General features: G+C 35.3%; 1 protein-coding gene across 2 annotated transcripts; it reads left to right on the top strand.

Annotated features, from left to right (window-relative positions):
* Window positions 1-749: 749 nt before the first annotated feature.
* LOC110619864 (SAC3 family protein A) lies at window positions 750-21,257 on the top strand. Of its 2 annotated transcripts, XM_021763434.2 has the most exons (14): window positions 750-1,067; window positions 1,183-1,254; window positions 2,702-3,652; window positions 4,679-5,113; window positions 9,902-10,015; window positions 11,402-11,499; window positions 11,679-11,838; window positions 11,989-12,483; window positions 12,589-12,729; window positions 12,825-12,884; window positions 13,580-13,710; window positions 15,082-15,215; window positions 15,301-15,524; window positions 20,580-21,257. In XM_021763434.2, exons 2-14 carry the CDS (start codon window positions 1,195-1,197, stop codon window positions 20,679-20,681), a joined length of 3,105 nt encoding a protein of 1,034 aa, XP_021619126.1. In that variant the 5' UTR covers window positions 750-1,067; window positions 1,183-1,194; the 3' UTR covers window positions 20,682-21,257. The 2 variants fall into 2 exon arrangements, with proteins under 2 accessions (XP_021619126.1, XP_043814526.1); XM_043958591.1 differs by lacking the exons at window positions 15,082-15,215; window positions 15,301-15,524; window positions 20,580-21,257 and adding an exon at window positions 14,424-15,060.

Raw genomic sequence — 21,257 nt, 5'->3', positions numbered from 1 at the left:
AGCAAAGAGAAGGCAGCGTAGCAAACCTCGGTCGATCATTGGCCTATGAGAGCATTACTTACTTGGCGTAGTAGTGCAGTCTCGAGGCGCAAATACCACGTAGTCAGAGAACCTCTCAGAGAAACAGAAAAGGAGCCACCAGGCCTTATTTATAATTAGACCCAAAAAGCAAAACCTCCACCATTATAAAAGAGAATAAAAATCAAACCAAAACACCACCGCCCATCCTTGGCAAGAGAACCAAGGCCGGGCAATAGTTCACTTAACTAAAAGCAAGAGAAGAAGCTAACCTAAAAGAAAAAAACAAAACAAAGACAAGCACGACAGAAAATCCCTTTCGATGGTTTCACCGCTTTGTCTACTGAATTTAGTTTAAAATCAAATTGTCAAAAAATTGAAATTTAAGAATTTATAAAAATTAAATTGAACTAAAATAATTAATTTAAATTAAATTAAATTAATTTTTTTATTTTAAATATTTACTTAAAATATAATTTTTTTATATTATTTAAAAAATATAATATTAATAATAACGGTTTAACTTTTTAATTTTCATCTGATTAAAAATAACTTTTTTCTTACTTTTATCTTGTTTTTTAATAAAAAAACACTTAATTACATTAATTTGAAATTTTAAATATTATTACATAAAAATTATTGAAGGACTATGGTGCAGATTTTATTAAATTTTAGGGGCTTTCCTATAAATTACTCAAAAACTATAAAATCAAAGGTCAAGCGCGGTAGATTTTGGTTTTGGTTATAATTCGCCACCGCCATCATCACGGCATTTCATGACCCAAACACGACCTACCGTTGACGCCCAAACGCCCTCCCCATCCATCCCTCGTCCAATCTCTCTGCGATTTCTCTTTCTTTCGATTATTATATTATTATTTATTTTTCTTTACTACTTCTCTCTATTGCTTAATTCAATCACATCCCGTACTTATATTTTATTTATTTTTTGGTGTTTGATCTCAATTTTTTTTCCTTTTCTGCTAATTTCCTCTCTTCGTTTCCTGATCTCTTCAATCGCGTTTTAAGTTGCGGTTGTTCGATTGAAGGTTGGAAATTTGAATTGTTTCCTATTGTTATTTGTGTGATTAGGGTTTTCTTTTTTGGAAGGTAGGATTTTGTGGTTACTAAAACTAATTATGCTTTTGTTTTTCGTGAATTTAGGACGTTAATGTAATGATGAATAACGGAGCTATTGCGCAGACTTTGTCCCCTATGGACCCAAATTCGATTGAGGTAAGTTTCCCAGTTTGGCTTTCAGTTTATCAACTTCGGCTGTAGCTTTAATGATTATAAAGTTTGTCTGGGTTTGATTGAGTTCGGCATGTAGTTATTTTTAATCGTTGAATAAGAAGCAGGATTTATTACTTTTTCGTTGTTCATATTTGTTGCTTGTCTGAAGTAGACGATATTGGTTTTTAGGAATTGGGATACAGCCTCGGTCTGTGTCAATGTATTTTTGGCTCAGTTTGAACTTCTCTCTTAATACTTTCCTCATACTGTGAGTTTGAATGCATAATTTAGAGAAAGGGAACTTTTTGTTTTTTGGGAGATAAACTTGTGGTTGGCACAGCCGTTGTATCAGTATGGACATAGAATCTGTTTAATACATTTTAGATATAGACTAGTTGATTCTGATGGCTTTTATTTATTTTCCCCCTTTTTTAGACTATTGAAATTGTTGGTGCTTGTGTTGCTTGTGCAACGGGTTGTTTCCTCCTTTGAAACTTCCCTTTAAGCTGTTTAAGGGTGTTTGTGTGATTAACCAATTTCCCAAAGTAGTGTGATATCATGCTCACAATATATTACGTGTAAGTTTGATAATTAGACAAGAAAGTTTAGTTTAGGCATCGTGACTGATGATGGAATAGTGATGGAGCTCAAGGCTTAGAAATTTTGCTATTTCTGCTGCAATGAACGGGGTGTTTAGTTGTTGAGTGTAAAATAGTTTATTTTCTAATTGCTCCTGGGCAGCTCTTTAGAAAGCTTGAGTTGTTTTTCCTTTTCAAAAAATTTGACTCTGAAGTCATAGCTTGTTTTACGTGAAATAGGAAGTATTTTTTCATCTATACACTTGTGCAGGAATCTTGTTCCAAGTAAAAGTTACATCTATTATAATAGAGCAAAATCAGCTCTTCAAGTTGTAACATGAATTATGATATGCTACTAATGGTCCATGAATTATGAATCATGGTATGCTACTAAATTCATCTTTACAGCCTCCAAGTCATAACATGCCAGCTAGGAATTATGATATGCTACTAATGCTGAGACTACTATGAAACTAAACACTTAATATTGACATAATTATCTCTATCGACAAGGGAAAAGGTTTAAACAAGAGCTAATTTGAAATTATGGGTTCTGATTAGTCTGTGTGAGATTGCATATGACCCCTAGCTAGTCTAGTTTAAGTTGTTTAATTTTGCATATATGCTGTTTATAGAGGAAACGCTAAGCTAGTAATAATCTATGCTCTAGATGATTTTTCTGAGAATATATCCCCTCAAAACTTGCTGCATTGAATTGCTAGCTAGTTATTAATTTGTCTGTTTTTATTTTAATATGTTATGGCTTTATGGCTTTCATGAGATGTCCATGTTTCTTTGATTCTTATAAAATTTCACTTCACTTCTGAGTTACTTAAACAATAAGACCTGTGTTTTCTTTCTCTTTCTTTTAGGGTCAATATGCTGTTGACAAAGGCCAACCACAATCAGCTTCATATGTTCCTTCGACAACTGGGTCTGAAGCTACTTCATGGATCATGCATAGGGTAGATAATAGCTCCTCAGAGTCCACTTATCACCATGATCATCAGACAGAACCACCCTCAAGAAATGTTCCACATGGTCTGAATGGGACATCTCTTGCCAGTTCATCAACTTTGGGGACAGCAAGTGCCTCACAGGACTATGGTGGCTATGCATCATACACAAATCCTACAGATCCATATGGTTATGCAAACACAGGATACCCAGGTTACTATAATGGCTATCAACAGCAACCCAACCATTCATACTCTCAGCAGCAACCCAACCATGTTTACTCTCAGCATCAACCTAACCATGCTTACTCTCAGCAGCAACCTAATCATGTATACTCTCAGCAGCAACCTAACCATGCATACTCTCAGCCTCTAGGATCATATCAAAACACAGGTGCTCCTTATCAGCCCCTTTCCTCATTTCAGAATACAGGGTCTTATGCTGGGATTCCAAGTTATCCAGCTACTTATTACAATCCTGGTGATTATCAGACAGCTGGAGCTTACCCAAGTAGCGGATACAGTAATCACACTACTACGTGGAGTGATGGCAATTATGCAAACTATACAACTCACCAGTACTCAAGCTACACTGCGGACACAACAGGTGCATATAACTCCGGTACTACAGCTGCAACTTCAGTACATTACCAACAACAATACAAGCAATGGGCAGATTATTACAATCAAACAGAAGTTACTTGTGCTCCTGGGACAGAACATTTGTCTGTTGCTAGTACATCTAATCAGGTGAATTCAGTTCCAGGTGTTACTGCTGGGTACCCAAACTCCAGCAGTCAGCATCCCTCCTCTTTTACCCCATCCTGGAGGCCAGAATCCACTTCATCTGACTTGCCACCTTTGCAGGTTTGCTATTTCCCTTCATCCAGAACTTAGAAGAATCAGATGTCCTCATCATTATTAACTTGCATATATAAATTGCTGGTAAAAAATGTCGGTGACCTATAAAGAAAGTGGAGTTGAAAATTAGAAGAATTTAATTTACAGTAACGACATTGTGCTTCAAAAATTATACACGCTAGATTGTTGTGAATGGTTATGATTTATCTTTATCTGTAGTACCTATTTCCAGTGCATTCTGTTGTTGACATTGTGAACCTGTGAGATATCGTAACTTAAGCATTACATGCTTTACAAGTTCTGTTGGAGATCATTTTGCTTGTTTCAACTTATCTGTCTCTCCCATTGCAGAGGTCTCAATTGCATATATGGACCTGCAATTGCTGTTGTACTGTAACTTTCCAGATTTTTTGGGCTAAATACAGAAAAGATGCCCTGTGATTTAGCGCATTTCAAGTTTTGGCATGTGTAAAACAAATAAAATTACGGGGAACAAGGGGGTGAGAAATTGCTTCTCAAAGGGTAGAAAACACTTCTTCAATCTATTAATCTCAAAGCAACTATTGCTTGTTATAAGAAATCAACCAAATATGTAGAGAACCTTTGCCTATATATAGAGTATTTCTAATTCTACTGAAATAAAAAATCTACCTTCTATATTTCTTCTTAAAATAAGTTGTCCTAAATATAGCAATTTTTTCTAGATAAATAGTTAGCCTGTATTTTTCTTATCATCAGCAAGAGGGGATAAATCTCTTGACACCATCTAGTTTGAGCTGACACAACAATGTTTTGAATAATTAATTCAGTTGATGGCGTCAGGGTTTTGTTTCTTTTTGCTTAACAGATCAAAAACAGAGAGTACCTATTTGCATGAAACAAATCATAGACTTGAACTTAAGAAATGCACTAAACACATGGCACTTTTTTGTACTTTACCCTATTTGTTTTTATGGTGAATTATTCTTCTTATCGCTTTGGTGCAGATTTGGTTAGTCTACTAAATTCCTGTATCCTTGTTTTCCTTGTTAGGGTGCTCCATCTACTAGTGGTGCTTATGATAGCTGCTGGAAGCAAGGGGTGGAAAGTTCTCAAAATTATCATGCTAGTCCTATGCAACCACATTTTCAAACATCTTTGGATTCAAAAACTTCTTATGATAATTTTCAGGAACAACAAAAGACTGTTGAAGAAGGTCCTGATTCACAATATGCTCCTTCTCACCAGGTGCCCCAGAATTATCAAACTCCTGCACAGACAGTTTCAACACTAGATACACAAAGGGTAAGCAAATTGCAGATTCCAACAAATCCTAGAATTGCTACAAATTTGGCTTCGAGTTCATCAAAAACCAATAAGGATGGCTCTACAACTGGTGCAGCAGCAAAACCTGCTTATATTGCTGTCTCAATGCCAAAGGCAAATGACAAAGTGTTCTCTAATGTTGCGGCCGATTCCATACTGAAGGTATGATTATTATTTAATGGTTTTCCACTTCTTAATGGATAGCATTCACATGATCTTTTGTGAGTAGACTGAATAGGATGGAGGTGCATATATTTAGTTGCCCAAGTCCTGACACTCTTGGGTGATGTCCTTGCTTGGGGTCTCAAACATCTACTCATCCATCCTAGTTTTGTTGTTTACAATCTTTTTTGGGTGAATTACAATTAGTTCTCTTGTTATTGTCATTAACTTTAAATTGGTCCCTTGTATTTTCAAGAAGTTATTAAATTGTCATTAACAATAAATTGGTCCCATGTATTTTCAACAAGTCATTAAAATGTTTATAACTTTTGCCTCTATCAACTGAATGGTCCATCCTTTTCCAACCAATTTTCCCATTAAAAAACTTGGTCAAAATCCAAAATTAGCCTCTCTTAATCCATATAAAAAGAAACTTTTAACTCTTTTCACCAATCTTCAGAATACCAAAGCTTCCTTCACCAATCTTGTTCTCTAGTGAGAAGTCATTTGTTGTAGCAGCAAGCTCAGAAGTTGAATTCCTCTGCCTTATCTGCATGTTTCGATGAGGTTCCACTCTTCTGGCACCTTATTGTCCTTGTGCTTTGTTGTCTATTCATTAATGATCTTGAAATAAAACCATTATGGTTTGGTTGGTGCCTGCCTCCATTTGAAGCAGCTCTGGATAGTGTGGATTGATCATAATTGTGCCTTTCCCTTTTATCAAAATAAACTCCAATTCACAAGCAGTAAATAATCGTGCAAATACCTTCAAGAGCTCCTATTGATCTGATAACCCATTTTCAATTCTTTTGATGGAGATGGTGGAGGATGCAATATCACTGGTGGTAGAGATAAATCAAAAATTTTGCTGGTGCTATGGGTATGGCAAATGAAACATTTAACCTTAGAGCGTAGTGACCCTTCCTTGAACTAGAAATCTAGAACACAATTTATACCTTCACAAGTAGATTGCACACAAGGTCCTGGAAGAATTTGATCTACGAATGGAAGAATGAATCCCAGAACTATCCACTTTGGGTCACCCAGGCTTCCAACAAATTATCGAAAAATTTCTAGTCGTCGGTCCACTGGTGAATTTAGCACCAAGAGCCAACTTTGAATACTCCAACTCTCCAATGTAGAATTCAAAAGAACATCTAACTGACCATATCTATCATCTCCTTCACGTACCAAAAACCCAGTTGAGTTCACTCTGCAAACATGGGAACCGTCTACCGCAATACTAGCCATTGACATATTCCCAAATTTGGAATCTCTCTCCCTCTCTCTCTCTCTCTCTCTCTCTCTCTCTCTCTCTCTTGCTATGGGGTTGTTCCCCTATGCCAAATCCTACTACCATTCATCAAAGTCCCGCAAGAAAATCCATTGCCAAATGAGATTGGCTCAAACCATCTGCCAGCTTTTGGTTGTTGATATTTCCATCGCCTATCTAGCATTTAAGATGTAACAGAACGTTACCTATTATAAGAGAAAGAAAGAAATGTAAAGGAGGAAAATATGTAATTAGACTTGAGGGTAAATTAGGTATAGATTCATAAAGTAGTTAGACAGCTAGAAGGTTGTTATCCAGTTGGGTTTCTATTAGAAAAATAGTATATATTTGTGGCAATTATTGTAGAGAGGCTATCCAAACATGTTAATACAGAATGCTATTCTCCTTGCCTCTCTAATTTCTCTTTCTCCCCTAGTTCTTCTCCTTCTCTAATCATAATTCTTTTTCTTTCTCTCCCTTAATTCCTTATTTAGTACTGCTTGGAAAACTGCTACAGTACAATGGTATGAGAGTTGTGTTTCAAAGTGGGTAGTGTGTCAATAGGGTCGCAAAATGACTAGATCTGTAGTGGTTGGTGCTAATTCTGTTAGATTGGATTGGCTGGAGGAACAAATTAGAATTATGCAAGAAGAGTCAAGGAGAAATATGGAATTGTTGAGGGAGGAAATCAAGTAGAATGCTGTAGAGACTAAAATTTCATTATGGAGGAACTTTGATCTCTTCTTTTCTGGAATTATGAATGATTAAGGAAAAGGGACAAGTGCCGGGGGGAAGGGGAATTCTACCCATACCCAGAGAAATGGTGAACTAACAGCAAGGATCTGATTTTGGGAGTGGAATTTCTGTTTGAGGAGTGTCTGGGTGTTTAGTTGATTCGGGTCTTTAGTTGATTCTGAACTGAAGGTATGCTAAAATATCTCCCTAAAATTGAATTGATAACTTTTGATGATAAGGAGCCTAGAGTGTGGATGAGAAAATGTATAAAGTATTTTGAAGTATACAAGGTTCCAAATGAGGAGAAGGTTGGGATTGCTAGCTTATTTTTTATTAGCTTACTAATGTTTGCTATCACAATTGGGTTAAGGGTAGAGATCTTCATTTTTTAGAGGATTTTGAGAGGGAGTTGTGTGTGAGGTTTGGGGATCAAGGATTAGAAGATATAGTAGAGGAATTTATGAAGATGAGACAAGAGGAATGTGTAGAAGAGTACCAAGACAAGTTTGAAGATATGAAAATTAGAATGGAGAGGGTGATGCCTCATTTAGGAGAAAACAATTTTCTTTGTGGATGTATCGGAGGACTGAAGGATGATATTAGACCAATGGTTAGAATGCTAAACCCATAGACCTTGCCCATGCCATTGAGATCACTAGATTTTAAGAACAACTCTTAGGTTGTGCTAAGAAAATCAATTATTTTTCTAAAATCACTCAGCCTTATTCTAAGCCAAACACCTCCATTCAAAACCCATATTCATAGAAATTCAGCCAAACAAACCATATCTTTCCTTATCCATCAAAACCACCTGATTTGGAAGCAACAATTAATTCCAAAACAACCCTTGCAGCCATCAAAACCCAGCCAACCATCAGTGAATCAAACACCGAACAAGACTATCCTCAACCCAAATCCAGGAGGAGTGAAGCAATTAAAACCTTGTTATAGATGTGGAGAAAGGTATTTTGCAGGACACCAATGTAAACAAAAGACCCTAATGACCTTGCAAGGTAAGGAAGGGGATATGGTAGAAGGGGATGAAGAGTGGCATGATGTGTTAGGAGATGAAGAGAAAAATTTGGGAGAGACTTTGTCTTTAAATGCCGTAGAAGGCAATGAAGGAGAAGCAACTATAAGTTTTCTAGGGTAGTACAAGAATAGGTAGCTTTTAATACTGGTGGACAATGGCAACACCTATAGCTTTATGGATGCAAAAGTGGCAGCTAAATTGAAATTACTGCTAGTAAAGGTACCTAAAATGACTGTGAAAGCAGCAGCTAGTATGCATGTGTGCCCAGGCTTTACATGGTGAGCCCAGCATTGTAGGTTCACCTTTGATCTCATGATTTTGGAGATGGGAAGCTTTGACATTATTCTGGGAGTGAACTGGATGTAAGTGTTTAATTCTATTTTATTTGACTTCCACAATGCCAAGCTGACTATTATGCAGCAAGGGATGCAGGTGATTTTACAGGGTATAAGGGCTATAGCTTCTAATTCTAATTTGCTACCTTGCAACAGCTCCAAGCATCTCATGCATAAAAGGGGAATGGACTTTCAATGTCCAGCTCCTTTCACATTCTTGCCTAATGCTAAGACATCATGGCTACTATTTCTGAGTTTTTCCAGAAGAGGCAAAATATATTGTAGTCACTTGAAGAAAATTTGCTGGCTGCACAGAAAATGAAGCAGTAAGTAGACAAGAAGAGCATCGAGAGTGCATTTGAAGATAGAGATTGGGTGTTCCTTAAACTTCAGCCATACAAACAGACCTTCTTGGCTATGAGAAAGTCCTTGAAACTCTCAGTCAAGTACAATAGGTCATTTAAATTGTTGCAAAGATTGGTCAGGTTGCTTATATGCTACAGTTGCCCCCTGATTCTATTTCCTGTCTCCTTGTTGAAGAAGAAGATTGGATGATATTACACCTAGGCAAGACCTGCATACCATGTCCTTGGTTTTAAACCTTCTTAGAGATAAGAAGGTTCTCATGAAGGGGGTATTGTTACGTATTATAGGAAAAAGAAGAGAAATGTAAAGGAGGAAAATATGTAATTAGACTTGAGAGTAAATTGGGTATAGATTCATAAAGTAGTTAGACAGCTTGAAGGTTATTATCCATCTAGGTTTTTGTTAGAAAAATAGTATATATGTCTGCAGCTTATTGTAGAGAGGTTATCCAAACACATTAATACAGAATGCTATTTTCCTTACCTCTTTAATTTCTCTTTCTCACCTAGTTCTTCTCTTTCTCTACTTATAATTCTTCTTCTTTCTTTCCCTTAATTCGTTCTTCAGTACTGTTTGACAAACTACTATAGTGCATATGCGAGCTGGAGGATTGATAGGCCTGCCAAGATTTATAATCCTTATGAAGATGTTGTTTCTAGGCAAGAAGATAAAGAAAGAGGCGAGCTTGAGGGAGAAGCCAAAGAAGAAAATATAATTAGTTAACAAGGGTAATTGGTCTTTTCATAGTCTTCTAACAGTGGAAATGGAAAAACATGGATGATAAGAATAAATAACGAAGGTAAGAGTAGAACGTTTTAATAAGTCCTTGACAGTACAAGGACCCTTTTAATAATGGTAATACCTAGGGACCTGAATGTAAATAAGACTAACTAACAAAGTTAAGAATTATGGACATCCTAATAAGTTCTTAGAAGTGCAGGGACCAATTTGTTAATAATAGCAATATATAGGGACCTAAATGTAATTCACCCATTTTTCTCCTTGATCATTGATTCCATGCAGAATTAATTACTTTCTTTTGGCAGCCTGGCGTATTCCCCAGTTCACTACGTTTTTATGTTGAGAGGGCTTTGAAACGTTGTCAAGATCACTGCAAAAATGATCCACAATTGGCGGCTTGTCAGGCTGTTTTGAAGGAGGTAAGTTATTTAGTCTATCAAGTATTTTAAGTAGCATTTTTTTAGCTTTCCAATTCGAAAATAAATTTGTCGCTTCTCCATGTGGATACTTTTCCTCCTTGCCATGATCTTAAATTAGAAAATGACCCTGTTGTTTGCCATAACCTTTGTGAACAGCATTATGAATTCATCATCCTGACTTCTATTTAAATTTATTAGCAAAAATACGGTATACATTCTCTAATATCTCTTGCATGTTTGGACATCTAGCTAATAATTCACCTTTGTCAATACTGAAACCCATGATACACAATTTCTATGTCTCATCCTTTTCTCCTTCAAATCCACAAATTTACTCACTTAAAGAGTGAAGTTATTGTTGGTTTGTGAATTGAATTTGCATGCCTTGACAAGAATTTTTCTTAGACTGAGAGCAGTTAATGGGCCTCTGTGCCTTCTTTGGAGGCGCTGTATGTGTCGGCCTGTCCATAGTGTGGGGCATGTCTTGTTATTATAGCATAATACATGTGCCCTCCTTTATTAATGGACAATGTAGGGTTTGAAGTTTGAATTGTCTGATGCCTCGTTTTGGTCATTTGACTAGTCCACATTTTCAAGATTGAGTTCTTGTGGTGCCATTCTGAGTTTCTGACAGTTACTCCAGCTATCCTTGATGTATAGGATTTAGGACAGCTTGCAAGGCTGGTTGTTCTGGGTTCATTACATGGCCACAATGAGTAGAAAACTATGCAAATAGCCTGAAATTATACCAATAATAGCCTGAAAACGGATAAAAATTAAAAGGGCTCCTTGCAATGCAGTTAAGGCAGTCTGAACAGTAAATAAGGATTCAGGCTTCACAGTTAAGCTCCCTTGTACCTTGTAGTCATGGGTTCTATGGGCATTACAATGAAGATAACTTTTATTGACTATAATAAGATTATAAATATAGGTACACACTACATAGAGACTAAGAGCCTGTTTGTTATCGAGTTTGGAGGACAAGAAAATGCTTTTCAGAAAAAAAACACCATTTTGGATGCCGTTGAAAAAAGCAGTTTGGGAAAAGCTTTTTTTATTTATTTTGGTGTTCTTATGACTAAATTATGTCAAAAATAATTTTAAATTATTTTTTAATATTTTCTAAATAGTATCTATAAGAAAGTGTTTAGCAGTTCTGACAACAATGTCAAACGGGCCCTAAAAAGTCGAAACTAAAACCTTCAAGGCATGGCCTCCAAAATTAGTCCAAATCCTTGCCTTTCCACTCGTTTATTTTATTGATCTCTACTAACATGATATTCTGATACATACATCATATGCAATTTCTTTTATCCTTGCTTTTATAGCCCTTTAGTTTGATTCACATTGCGAATTGAATCAATTATTCCTGTCCTTTTTGCCTAGGTTATTACTAAGGCAACTGCTGATGGTACGCTTCACACTCGGAACTGGGACACTGAGCCTCTTTTTCCATTACCAAACCCTGATTTTGCCAACAAGGAGTATGTGTTCTGTCTTTTTTTTTTTTTTTGCTTTTTTCCATCTTTTTCTTCATTTTTTGTGGCTTTATTTCTTGTAATCTAGGTTCTGTTGACCGCTTGCAATTATTAGATTGATAATATGATACATGGATTGTTCTGATTCCACTAATACAAATTTGAGACATGTCTGTTGGCTACAGGAACTCACAGTCTTCAACTCCTGTTGCATCATTGCCGAAGTACAGGAGTCCAAGCAAACGGTCTAAAAGTCGGTGGGAGCCTCTTCCTGAGGAGAAGTTGGTTGAAACGCCTGTTTCTGTCAGTAATAATAGTGTAAAATTTGGTGGTTGGGATAGAAAGGTATACATTTTTATTTCCTCCTCTCCTTTTTCTCATATGTAGTCATAGTGTGAAGGTAGCTAAATAATCCACTTCTACTTCTGGATTTTTGTTGCGAGCAATTAATGTTCTTTAAATCTGGTTTTGAAGTAATCTTGTTTCACTGTACAGCCTTTAATTGGGAATTCTGAGAGCAAGGTTGATGCTTTAAGTGACCTCAAGTTCTCTCTATCAGAGCAGAAAACTCTGAGTAAGAGTGCCCAGAGGCCACTTAAGAAACAGCGTATTGCTGATGCCTTTAATAGTGCTGAAAATGGTGATGCATCAAGTGATAGTGATAAGGAACAAAGTTTAACGGCTTATTATTCTGGTGCAATAGCACTTGCAAATTCACCAGAGGAGAAAAAGAAACGTGAAAATCGCTCTAAGCGTTTTGAAAAAGTACAAGGACATCGATCAGAAATTAATTATTTCAAGCCAAAAAATGCTGCAGCTGGAAACCTGTACACTAAACGGGCTAGTGCCTTGATGCTTAGCAAAAACTTCGATGATGATGGGAGCAGGGCTGTTGAAGACATTGACTGGGATGCCCTAACTGTTAAAGGGACCTGTCAGGAGATTGAGAAACGTTATTTGCGACTCACTTCTGCACCTGATCCTTCTACTGTAAATATCAATATCTTCTTTTAGATATAGACCAAAACTCTATGTAACAAATGGATTATATGAAATTGCTACCATTTTGGCTAAATTTTCTTTATCGTTTTATAGGTGAGACCAGAAGAAGTGCTTGAGAAAGCTCTGCTTATGGTTCAAAATTCTCAGAAGAACTACCTTTATAAATGTGATCAGTTGAAGTCTATTCGCCAAGATCTAACTGTACAACGTATACAGAATCAGCTAACAGTTAAGGTATGTTGCATTAAAGCTTGTCTGAGTTCAGTTGGGTGTGTATATCACAACCTTGTTCTTTTCATAGTTTGTGCAAATATTCTACTCATTTTCAGGTGTATGAAACTCATGCTCGGCTAGCAATGGAGGTAGGGGACTTGTCAGAGTATAATCAGGTTGGTGGCTTGGTGCTACAGCTGAAGACCATTTTATTCTCTTTCTGAACTTCTGTATTGATGAATTGCTTGTGCATCCATGAGTCTGCAGTCTTCTTCTTGAGATAGTTGTTTTCCATTTTAAGTGCTAGCTCAGTTTCTTGTAAGCAAATAGTCGAGTCATTTTGCATCTGATATTATGGCTGCCGGTGGAGTGTTAGAATCATGAAGAACTATGTATGCCTCATTCAAGGCATTAAAAATCTCTGTTATAGTATGTTTCCTAGCCAAATGTTCTGAAACTGTGTAGAAATCTGTTACCTGAAAAGTTTGTAAATACCTGATGCCTGAAGATGCCATCAATTGGAAATCCTAAAGTCTCATTCAGTTCACTTAGTGAAATTTTAGTTAGCTTTAAGCTTTTGTTCCATATATAAGCATTAGCTGCTGTTTGCAACTATTACACCAAGTATATGTATATGTATATGTATATAGTCTTGCTACTTATGCATGTTAATGGTTATATGGTAGGGACTTGCATGATATTGCATTTGGGATCTTAATTAGTATGAATTTGAGAGTCATGAGATACATTGCAAAACTCATGAAGTTATTTAAAACAAGGAAGCAGTTTTTCCTCTATTATCTTCTTTTGATGCTTTGAGATATAAAAATATAATTCACATGAAGTATTTGGTTGATTTTCTTTGCTTCAGTGCCAATCACAGTTAAAAATCCTGTATGATGAAGGAATTGAAGGATGCTACATGGAGTTTGCAGCTTACAACTTACTTTGCGTTATCTTGCACTCTAATAACAACAGGGATCTTGTATCGTCAATGTCAAGGTTAGTGAAATTTGCAGAATTGTGGTTTTGGTTGTAATGATGTTTGATATATGTTCTTGTCTGAACTCCCTTGTCACAGGATTTTTGGATTTTCACTCATCATCCTTTAACTTAGTGTTCTGTAACAACACTGCTCTTAAAATTTAATTTGTAATGGAAAACTACCTCAATATCAATTTAGTGCATATAAAAGTACTTTACCTTTTGGAACTATTTTCCAGTTATAAGGCTGGCCTGGAATTATTTTTTAGAGGAAAATTTTTGAAATTACTTTCCTACACTTGAATAAAGCGAGTGACCCTCTCATCTCTCTCCTTTTCCACCCATGGGATGCTCCCTTGTTTCCCTTCTCCCTTCTTCCCCACCTTCATCTTCCTCTGTCCACCACAGGCAACCTCACCCAACTATCCTTTCTCTAACAATCTCTTCTCTTCCACCATCTCTTTCCATTTCTCTCAAATTATCCGAACCAGCTTAAATTATCGGGAACTAGGAATGACCAAAACTAGTTAAGTTAAAAATCAAATCATAAGCTAATTTCATAATTTGATTCAAATACATTCCAACAAAATCAATGAAATTCTTACAAATCTAATAATAAATTTCTGAACTTCAATTCAAAATATCACAAGCTCAGTACAAAATCAATTAAACAATGTAGGATGCATATATGTTGAGAACCTTGAACTGTTGAACATTAATTCATTGACCAGTGGCTAGAAGAGAACAGTCCATTGCATGAAGAAGCAGCAGAAGAAATCAGACGGTCATTCATGAGTGGTGCTGTCTGTAGGCTGATCTGCAATCTGATCTCAAGGATGTTTGGCTGCTGGCTGGGGGACTATTTTGGCCTTCTGGGAGAATGAGTTATGGGTAATGAGTATATGTATATATGTCTCATCAAGACAAGCCTAATTAAGAAGGCCTTCCTATGGTTCGTTTTCTCGGTTTTTTCAGTTTTAACCATAACAGAACTGTAGCAAACCAAAAATTGAATTTCTTTAAGATCAATAACTAAAACCAATTGAACTGAGAACTGCTCACCCCTAGTGGACAATGATGATGCTACATTAACGGGATGATTTCAAGATTGTGTTTTGGTGGTGCCTGGCTAATAGATGTTCTGTTATTTATAAACTCTTTTCTTTAGTTTTTGTTTATTAGCTAAACTTAATGGAATGGATACTTGCCTGATATACAGATGTATGGTGGATCATCAGATTCAGAATAAATTTGAATATGAACTCAAATAAAATAAGCAATGCCACCAGTTATTTATCATGTCTTAACTTTAGATTTACAAAAGCAGATCCATTCACCTTCCATTAATCGCCACTTATAATAATATAAAATTGCTGTTTGAGTTGCCAGATTACCAAAGGAAGCAAAGAAGGATAAAGCTGTTAAACATGCTCTTGCAGTTCGTGCAGCTGTGACATCTGGAAACTATGTGATGTTCTTCAGACTATACAAGACAGCTCCTAATATGAACACATGCCTTATGGGTGAGTATGCATTTTGACTACCCCTTTTTTGTTGTCTTTCAATGTATGACGAGGGATAGTGATTGTAATTTTTGTATCTCTGTAGATCTTTATGTTGAAAAGATGCGCTATAAGGCTGTAAGCTGCATATCCCGGTCATATCGCCCTACAGTACCTGTTTCATACATTGCACAGGTAGTGGGCTTTTCCAGCACAAGTGAAGGAAGTGACCAGGACCCTGTTGGAGTAGAGGAATGTGTAGAGTGGTTGAAAGCACATGGTGCATGTCTCACTGCAGATAGTAATGGAGAGATGCAGCTTGATACAAAGGTATCTTCAGCTTCAACTTTTTTTCTAAAATGTAAACTTTTTGAAAGAGCGAAAATTATTTTGGTCCTCTATAAGAACCATGTTTCTGAAGTTTGTTACTGTCAGGTTTAGGGGTGAGCATTCGGTCGGTTCGGTTCAAAATCGAACCGAACCGAAATAACCGAAAACTGAATTACAGTATTTTATATAAATCGAACCGAACCGAACCGAATAAGAGGGATAACCGAATCGAACTGATTTGGTTTGGTTCGATCGGTTGAATCGATTTTCAAACTTTTCATTTTTTTTTTTTACATTGATTTTCAGTGTTATAAAATTCAATTGAAGTGTTTTAATTTTAACTTTTACGAATAAAAAATCAATAATAGTCATAAAACAATATAAAAATTAAAATTTAACATCTCTAGTCTACTATTAAAATAATTCGCTCTACTATTTTACACATCATATTCATACATGATATAAAATATAGTCTATAATCCAATAGTCCAATATAAATATAAAGAAAGTTGCATAATCCAAAAGTTCAAAATTACATGATCCAAATTCCAAACGACTGAACGAGCATAAAATTAAATAATAAAAATATCTTCATTTTTGCCATCAAGTCTCCAGCAGACTGACACCACCATATTCTTCAAACTTGAACTGATATTTCACTTGCAAGCATAAAAAAATATTAGAATAGCTATAAAAAATTGTCAGAATCAATTCAATAATCAATAATAACAAGAAAAAAAGATCTACCTTGAAATCATTCCATTTTATATCAACCATCCAAATTAATGGTGTTTTGACTGTTTTCATTAATACTGCTACTCACCTCACAATTTGTAAATGCTGAAAAAATAAGAGAAATAATTTAATATTTATTATGCATGAAACATTTAAGCCAATAATAATTTAAAAAAATTAAATAAGATTCTATATACCTTCTTCAAGTCTTTCCATATCTGCTATTTGTTCTTCAATGGACTTACGGCAATGAGATTTTCAAAGCCAATCTTGTGTGCATATTAAAGCCTCAACAACTTTAGGAGTTAAAGAACTCCTAAAAGGGTCAAGTACTCTATCCCCTAGTATTAAAAGCCGATTCCGATGTAATAGTAGAGATAGGAACTGCTAAAATATCTCTAGCCATATGGGAAAGGATAGGGAACCTATTAGAGTTAAGTTTCCACCAAAGTAATATATTAAATTCATCATTCTCATCCACCACTTGAATACTTTTATTAAGATAGCAATCCAGATCTGACTTATTTTTAGCTTCTCCAATCTCAATTTTATGTTTCAAAAATTGACTATCCAAATTCATGCTTGATCTCTTTTTTGATCCTTCCTCATCCAAGTTTTCAATTGCATTTGAATGTACATGACCATCATTTATGTTTGCATTTTGATTAGCAAACATTCTCTTGTATTCATCAAACAACTCATACACAACTGATTTAATTTTATGTGTTAAATCCAAACCCTTTCCATTTCCATACACAGCAGAGAGTGCAAAACCCATAAATTCCATCTTATATCTAGGATCCATCACAATCGCAATATAAATAAGTTTGTTCATTTTATCAGGATCCCCCAATATTTATCAAACTTCACTTTCATATTTGTCAAAGTTAGGTCATCACTCATTTTTCACTCTTGTAATAAACAATCAACTGAACTAATCTCATCAAAAAAAATATTGGAAGTGACATATCTAGAACCTGAAATCTTTAATGTAAGATCATAAAAATGACCTAAGAAATCTACAATTTTTCTAATATAGTCTCAATCCAAACTATCAGGCACACCATCACATTCTTTACCAGACACAAGATCAAACTTAAAACATGGATCAATAGTTGGAATTCTATCAAATGCATTTTCAAATTTTTCCGCCGTTCTCAACATCAAATAGGTGGAATTCCACCTAGTGGAAACATTCAAAGATAAATGATATTTACTTTGAATCCCTCCATCTCACAACATGATTTGAACTTTTGCAATCTAGCAGGTGATTGTCTCATATATCTCACTGTTTCTCTAACCCTTTTTACTGCTTCAATATTTTCTTTCAGTCCATCAACCACAACTAAATTAATTATATGGGCAATACATCTCATATGAAGATATTTGCAATTTAAAATCCCAAATCCCTAACCATTGATTTTCTTTTTTAAATATGTAACAGCCACATCATTGGAAATAGCATTATCCAGAGTCACTGTAAATACTCTCTTAATTCCCTAATTAAGTAAACAACTCTCAACAACCATGCCAATATCATCACCCTTATGACTTCTAATTGGACAAAAATTAAGAATTTTTTTATGAAGTGTCCAATTATCATCAATGTAGTGTGCAGTGATACACATATAATTAATTCTTTGCAATGAAGTCCATGTGTCTGTGGTAATGCAATTTTGAAAGTAACTCTTTAATTTTTTCCCCTCTAAATATAAATCATAACAATCCCTTGAAACAATCCAACGGGATGGAATTCGAAACTTAGGCTGTATGCATTCAACCCATTCCTTAAACCCTTCCCCTTCTACAAACATAAATGGTAGCTCATCAATAATTGTCATTTTAGCTAACTTACGTCTAGCTACATCTTGATCAAAATGCCAACTACTTAACGTGCCTAATTGATAATTTCCCCCTCCCTCTTGTGTACTAGAAGAAAGTGGTTGTAAAGACAATTGTGATTGTATAGTAGTCACATTATGGGGGTTTTTATGCATGCAGACATATGATGTTTAAGAGCAGATGTGCCATTTCTTTTTGGATCACAATAAAACTCATTTTCACAATAATTACACTTGCCTTTTTGAATTCCCGTATCATCGATAAATTTAAAGTGGTCCCACACAACTGATCTTGGTTTCATACTCTTCTTCCTCTTCATTTTGGAAGTTGCCTCGACAGCTTCAATATTGCTCGAAGTAACGGGAGGTTGTGACATAGGATTTGATGGTTTTTCTTGATCATCTGTAAATAAATAAATTATAATTCTCAGTCAATTATAAACACTAAATGAAATCTAATGTACACACAAGATGTGGATTGAATCATGAAGAGATCAGATGCCAAAGGCTTTGGAGTGCAGCAGAAAGGGAATAATAATGAATAATGATATCAATAGAAGATTGCAATTAAACAAATCAATTGGCATGCAGTCGCTAATTAATTTCTGTTTAATTATAATTATAGTGTTGCTATTTATTAAATAAATAGCAACACTATAATTATAATTAAACAGAAATTAATTAGCGACTGCATGCCAACACTATAATTATAATTATATCTATTTATTTCATTATAATTATAATTAATTATAATTATAATGAAATAAATAGCCAACACTATAATTATAATTAAACAGAAATTAATTAGCGACTCCATGTTATAAACAGAAATTAATTAGCGACTGCATGCCAATACTATAATTATAGTGTTGGCTATTTATTTATTTCATTATAATTTCTGTTAATTGTAATTATAATTATATTTATAATTACAATTAACAGAAATTATAATGAAATAAATAGCCAACACTATAATTATAATTATAATTGTAATTATATAATTATAGTATTGGCTATTTATTTCATTATAATTTTTGTTAATTGTAATTATAATTATATTTATAATTATAATTATAATGTTGGCATGTGATCACTAATTAATTTCTGTTTAATTATAATTATATTGTTGGCTATTTATTTCATTATAATTTCTGTTAATTGTAATTATAATTATATTTATAATTACAGATCAATTGGCATGCAGTCACTAATTAATTTCTGTTTAATTATAATTATAGTGTTGGCTATTTCATTATAATTTTTGTTAATTATAATTATAGTGTTGGCTATTTCATTATAATTTCTGTTAATTATAATTATAATTATATTTATAATTATAGATCAATTGGCATGCAGTCACTAATTAATTTTTGTCTAATTTTCTAAATTATTCACATAATATTTCTGTATAACTTCAACAATCAAAGAGCACACAACTTCAACAACCAAGTATTTACACTGTGAATGGCTGGAAGCGCGACACAAAGACTCGGAGAGGACTAAGCGCTATGGAATAAGCACGACCAAATTGCCGACCGCCCGACGATGAGTGGAGAGCCGATAGAGAGCAACGGCCGACGCCGATGGTGAATCAGTCGAGTCGAGAGGAGAGTGGAGGCACAGGCGTGCGTGGCTCTTCTCAGGAAGAGACTAGAGGCTGGACGGTGGATGGTGGAAGTGTCGCTGGAAGTGGATGGAGAGGCGAGGCACTTTGAGGTGAGGGCGTTAGTGTTAGGGGTGAGCACAGAGATGAGAGATGGAGCACTGGGTTTGGCGGCATGCACGGAGAGACAGAAATTTGTTTTAGATTTAGGGTAGGGAAGGGAAGGGAAGGGAATTAGGGAACTATTGAAACGACGTAGTATAGGTGATTTTGGTTCGGTTTGGTCTAATCGAAATTTTTACGTCTAAAACCGAACCGAACTGAAATCACTGATTTTTTTAAAAATTCAAATCAAACCGAACCAAAAAAAAATAAAACCGAACCAAATTTTCGAAATTAATTGGTTCGGTCGGTTATTTCGGTTTAAACCGAATATTGCTCACCCCTAGTCAGGTTTAGAGTGCAAAACCAATCCCTTTCCTCCCACCTTTTGTCCATTGGATTCTGCACCATGGATCATCCTTCCATGCACCTCCGTTTCTCTCTTTGGGGGAAGGGGGGGGGGAGGAATAAATTTGCTAGATGTGTTCGGTATGTCAGTTATGTCACCCTTGTTTTAGAAATGAGAGATGGCTATCCCATAGGAGAGCATAATTGATACAGGGAAAACAAATAAAATAGAATACTAACGTGTTCACTGCAGCATTAGTGTTTGTAACCCAGTCTTATTCCTCCTTTTTCTAAATAATTTAATAATGTTAACTAGTGCAGCTGATATTATACTTTGAAGGCGTGGATCTGGGTGAGTTTCTGGTTTTATATGTTAGTTCAATGGTCATTTTGATTGACTTGGAAGTTGAAAATGTGATTATGCAGGCTTCATCTTCTAGTCTTTATATTCCAGAACCTGAGGATGCTGTGTCCCATGGAGATGCTAGTCTGGCTGTTAATGATTTTCTTACACGGACATCCTTGTAGTCTAATGTATAATCATTGTATCTAACTGTAGTTTGATTTAATTTAGCAAGAAAATTCTGGAAATTGCGCAGCCCTCTACTTGTGTGTACAACCAGAAGATTAGGCTTCTCTCCTGACAGAGAAGTGAGAGTTCACGACTGCCAGGATGCTCTGTAACATCGGAGGAAGTAAGATCACAGATGTTGAAATAGAGCATAGGTTCCCCCAAGAGACCTACTTATTTTTGGTCAATAGATATTTGGGTGGAGGATAGGGGAATCGAACTCGTGTTACCATGGGATTTCCAAACACATCTTGTCAATCCATGTACATGTAGTGGGTTTTAGGCGGATTCTATGACCACCATAACCACATGATTTAGATTATTCCTGTCTTTGTCTTGGAGATGCTTCATTCATTCGTTGGGGAAGATGGAAGTTGTTGAATATCAAACGAGAGGAAGATAAGGTTCAATAGCTTTGGTGTATTTTTATTAATATAATTTGATGATCTATTTCAGCATTGTTTCGGAATCATTTGCCTTTTCTTGTAAGTATGATTTATAAAAAAGTTATAAATAGTTTGATTTATTGTTAA

The sequence above is a fragment of the Manihot esculenta genome, chromosome 7 (genome assembly GCF_001659605.2).
Source record: "Manihot esculenta cultivar AM560-2 chromosome 7, M.esculenta_v8, whole genome shotgun sequence".
NCBI lineage: Eukaryota > Viridiplantae > Streptophyta > Magnoliopsida > Malpighiales > Euphorbiaceae > Manihot > Manihot esculenta.
Note: the sequence above shows the minus strand (reverse complement) of the source record. Positions and strands in the feature narration are given on the sequence as shown.